The sequence below is a fragment of the Andrographis paniculata genome, unplaced genomic scaffold, assembly GCF_009805555.1.
Source record: "Andrographis paniculata isolate CXL003 unplaced genomic scaffold, ASM980555v1 Contig38END, whole genome shotgun sequence".
NCBI lineage: Eukaryota > Viridiplantae > Streptophyta > Magnoliopsida > Lamiales > Acanthaceae > Andrographis > Andrographis paniculata.
Window position 1 is genome coordinate 2,586,696 of NW_026137571.1, and position 4,966 is coordinate 2,591,661.

General features: G+C 32.4%; 1 protein-coding gene across 1 annotated transcript; it reads right to left on the minus strand.

Annotated features, from left to right (window-relative positions):
- Positions 1-2,778: 2,778 nt before the first annotated feature.
- LOC127251079 (myosin-10-like) lies at positions 2,779-4,688 on the minus strand. Its single transcript, XM_051274644.1, has 4 exons — positions 4,133-4,688; positions 3,454-3,564; positions 3,279-3,359; positions 2,779-3,169 (listed from the first exon to the last, which is right to left on the minus strand). The coding sequence occupies exons 1-4, from the start codon at positions 4,376-4,378 to the stop codon at positions 3,089-3,091; spliced, it is 519 nt and encodes a 172-aa protein (XP_051130601.1). The 5' UTR covers positions 4,379-4,688; the 3' UTR covers positions 2,779-3,088.
- Between the last annotated feature and the right edge of the window lie 278 nt (positions 4,689-4,966).

Below are 4,966 nucleotides of genomic sequence, written 5' to 3' on the forward strand. Positions count from 1 at the left end.
CAGATAAATATAGCAAAATTTAAAAGAATTGAAAAAAAAAAAAATAGGGGCACCTTCACCCTAAGTTGAATGAATGAAAACCTATTAGAGAGAGGGAGGCCACTAATTAGGGTGTGTTTGTTCGGGGGATTTGATTGAATTTACATTATTTATCTAATTTTTTCCCTAAAAAATATCAAATCAAACACCTATTTTTCAGGTATTGAGGTCTGGTAATTGGTGCGATTCATTGTGTATTATTATATTCGCATTTATCAGTAATATCAGTTATCTTGTTTTAAAAAAAAAAAACACCTCTTTTTTATTTTTTATACAGTATTATACTAAAAATCAATTTTAAATTCAAAACATCACATCAACACCTATTTAGTCCCTCCGTCCCATGTATTATGGGTCTATTACTGTAGATACGAGAATTTAGGTAAAGTGTGATTAATAAGTAATTAAGAAGTGTATTAGTAAAAATAATTATCGTATAATAAAAATAATTGTGGATTAAAATTAAGATAACTAAATAATTTAATTAAGATTTAAAAAAATTATAAAATTTAAAATTTAAAATGAGATTAAAGTGTATAATTATATTTCCAAAAAAGGAATGGACAAATTATGTTGGACGCACGAAAATAGAAAATAGGGACAAATTATGTGGGACGGAGGGAGTATCATCATACAACTATTCAAATTCAAAATTTTTACTATTCAATTCCCAACTCAAAATCCAAACCCCCAAAACAAACACACCCTAAGAATATTTTCTAATAATAATAATAATAATAGTAATAATATTATTTCTTAACATCCCTAATGTAATCATTAATGGGTTGATGAATTTAATGGTTGCTTTTATAGTTGTGGGAAGACTATTCCGGAGGATTATATTAGATTAGATTATATACCTAATTACTATTCCCTTCGTTCCATCTATCTATGGTCCCGTTTCTGTCCGTCTCATATTCCATGTCATTTTTTTAAAAAAAAAAAAATATTATACATTTTAATTTTTAATTTTTTTAATTTTAATTAAATTATTTAGTTATCTTAACTTTAATCTATAATTATTTATATTATAATATAATTATTTTTACTAATACATTCTTAATTATCTATTAATTATATTTATTTTAAATTTTCGTGTCTACAGGGACCAAAATCATCCAATCTAGGACGAGGCAGTATATGCATATATAAATAAACAAATAAACAGAAATAATTGAAATAAATTTCTTTTTTTAAAAAATTTTCTTAGGAAGTCATATTTGTCACTTTCTAGATTGTTCCACTTAAACGAGATCCTTGGATGCTCCTGGACCTCAATTCCAGATGAATTCAAACCCCACTACACAGCCATGGATGGTGTGGGCTTCTATGGTGTTGTGATCCCGGGACCTCCCAACCTTGAGTGGACCGATCAATGGTAGGTAGATAGAGTGGGTTGCAGTTGCAGGCTCATCCGGGAATCTGTTGTTACGTCTATTTCTTTCCTGCAGCTAAATCAAATGCTATATATATAAACCAAAGCCAAAATTACTTTTAAGGGTGTGTTTGTTTGGATAATTGGATTTTAAATCTTCTATTCATTTAATTTTTTTTTTCAAAGAATATCAAATTAAATATCTATTTTTATTTTTTATATTATATTAAAAATTAATTTTACATTCAAAACATCACATCAAACACCTATTTATATCACATTATATAACTACTCAAATTCAAAATTTTTACTATTCAAATCCCAACTCAAAATCCAAATCCCCAAACAAACACATTTTTTTAAAAAATTTTGTAATATAATTCTTTCTCTTAATTTAAAATTTGTATAAAACTCGAAAACATTCCTATTTTAGAAAATATTACTGAGAATCCATTTTTTGGAGTATGAGTTTTTGTTCATATCTTTCAAAATATAAAAAACTTTCGTGCAATTTTTTGAAAATTGTGTAATATTTTTAAAATATACTCACATATTTCCTTAACAATATATCTATTTTCTACTTTTGTCCATCTTATAACATAGTATCCATTTTCTTTTTTTCTTTTTTAGTAACTGTACTTTCTACTAACATTAAAAATACGCTTACGATTTACAATATATTATACAAATGTTATTACCTAATATTACAAATATCCTTCCAATTTACAATATATTACACAAATATATTAGTTTTATATCATACAATATTAATAAGATTAGTTTATTTTTTTTATTTTATTTTTACTATATTTCAATATAATGCTAATATTTTTAAAAGTTCGGACATAAAATATGAGACTTTGGGAAGTAAATAATTTTGTCTTGATAAATAAAATGGTATGTTGTTTTTAGCTAGAACCCCCAAAATAAAATAAAGGGCAATAAAGAAAGTTGGCATTATTATATTGGGCATCACTTGCAAATGACTATTTCTTGATTATTCAATCATTCATACCAATGAGAAGGAGAACCTCAAGATTCTTTTCTTGTCTTGTTACTACAAGGGGTGGGGTGGGGTGGATGGGGTATGGTTGGATAGTTGGCAAATGACAACTATATGATTATTATTATTATTATTATTATTTTCAAAAAAGAAAAAGAAAAAATGCACTAAAATATCTCCTTTGAATGCCAAGAACAGAATAACACAAGTGTAGGAATGGTGTCCTAATGAAAAAAAATTAAACCCAACAAAAAGTTATATCCTTTTTCTGGGAATCCGAGGTCAGGTTCATTCCAGTACAGCACAAATTAATTTAATACCCAATCAATAATAAATCCACAAACATGTACAGAATAACAAATAAATACAAAGAGTCAATGAATGAAAATTCAGAAAAAAAAAAAGAAAAAGGAATTTTGGAAGAATCCATGGTTCCAAGAGACCTGTTTTAGTTACAAAATACAAACCTGTTAAAAGAAAATGAACAAAGAACAGGAGAGAATTCTCTCCCAGCTAAATGATGAAGACGACGCACAACCAAACCCGATCGATCGAAGAACACCCGACAAGCTGTATGTATACATACACATATATATATATAAATAGAAATGACTCTCTTAAATACATCACACAATCCTAATTAGAATGCCGAACCGGGAGCGTGAACGTGATTAGGCGGGGCGTATTGTTTCTATGTTCTTGCTCAGTTCCTCAAGCTTCTTCAGCCTCAACCTCTCGCTTTCGCTCACCAACTGGAAGAAATCAATCAAACAAATGGAATATGCATTTAGGCGGTGGTGATGATGATGATGATCCGGGCTTCTGTTTTTACAATTGAATTAACTACTGAATTGAACTCACCTCCATCAATCTTGTAATCAGCTGTACCTTCTCTTTGTTCTTTTCGTTGAACGTCTCAAGGGCCTCTTTGTATTCTTTCTCCTGCGAATCACCAAATCAAACCATATGATATTGGTAATGATTTTTATATCAGACAATTCGATTATTACAAATCATGGGAGGTGGTGTTTGTTACCTTCTTCTGGCATGTCTGCCCGAGTGGCTTTAACTCCTTGTTGACGGAATCGATTTTCTTACGAACAAGAGAGACTTCCTTCTTCATCGGATCGGCGAGGGAGTCTAATTCCTGGTAACTCATTTACAGCACTCTAAGAACCATACTATGGATAAATATATATAAATTTTCAATCAAGCAATTCCTTGAAGGTGAAACGCTGATGCAGAACAAATTCAACAAGAACATGCCAAGAACATCATAAATTTTATTTGGTGAATCTTCTGATTTCAATTGAGTATATTCTGCAAAAGAGACTGGAGCAGAGATAATTCTATTGGTCTTCATGGAGGAATCTGAAGATTCGTCCATTTTGTCCTCCAGTAAGAGACAGCAAACTCACAAATCAAGCAATAATTGCAAAACTGTTGTCTCCTAGCAATTAATTGAAGTTAAACCGCAATATTTTGCCCTAAACAGAGCCGATCTATGGATATTGAAGGCCGACGAAAAGTATAGCGAAATTAGGGTTTATTGTTGTTCAGTTCTAGGAAAAATCCATGGAAATTGGCAGCATAAACTCCAGAAACAAGGGGAAGAACTTTAATCCATGCAGAATAAAAAAACAAACCTCGAACTTTTTAGAAAAAATTTCCCCCAAATTTCTCGAAACCCTAACAGTGAAGACATGAGAAAATACCTCGCGAATAGTGGCCAACCGACGAGTTTCTTCCTCAATTCGACCGAGCTGCGCTTGAACTTTCTCCTTAACCTCCATCTTCTTCTTCTCAATCTCCTCCTCCTTGGCTTTGAAAGTGGAGAGCGCCGACTTCGACATCTCCTCGTCTTCCTTGCTCAAACTCCCGTTGAAGCTCAAACTCCCCGAAATCTGGCCCGATTGCATCAGCGATTGCTGGCTCTCGAGCGTCCTCTGAGTCTGCATCATCGAATTCGTCCTTCTAAACCCTCCTTCTTCCCCGATTTCTCCCCTTTATTTCTCTCTCTCTCTCTCTCTTTCAAATCTGCGCTCCTCCCCCTCCCCTTCCCCCTCTTTACCTTTAACTTTTACTTTCCAAATGATGATGATGATGGGATTCCACTTTCTTCGCTGTTTCGTGGCGATTACAAACAAAGATTGGCTGGAAAATCTTCGGGGGATGGATGCCTCTCTCTATCCCTTAAAGCTTTTCCTCCTCAGCTCACGCCTTTCTTTGTGACCCACTCACAAATTTTCAACAGCGCAGTTGGCTTTAATCGTAGCGTACATTACCCGTATTTATACGCAAATTATACTTATTACATATACGGCCGTTATTATTATTAATATTTATTTATTTATTTTGTTTTTAAAGTACGTTAAAGCATAATAGTGAAATGACCCAACTACCACCTACTTTATAAAAGAGAGCCTGCACGCTATTTTTTAATCAGCTCCTGGGAGTTCGAAACCGGAAGTGGGTTTTGTGTTTGGGGGTTCTTTGGGGTGCTGGACTCCTGGGACTGTGTAGGGTAGAATCACAATCAATGATGACAA

Coding starts and splice junctions, on each gene's coding strand:
- LOC127251079 (XM_051274644.1), bottom strand. CDS start 4,378: ATGATGCAGACTCAGAGGACGCTCGAGAGCCAGCAATCGCTGATGCAA. Junction 3,565..4,132: donor GGTTGGCCACTATTCGCGAG/GTATTTTCTCAT, acceptor ATGAGTTACCAG/GAATTAGACTCCCTCGCCGA. Junction 3,360..3,453: donor GGCAGACATGCCAGAAGAAG/GTAACAAACACC, acceptor GGTGATTCGCAG/GAGAAAGAATACAAAGAGGC.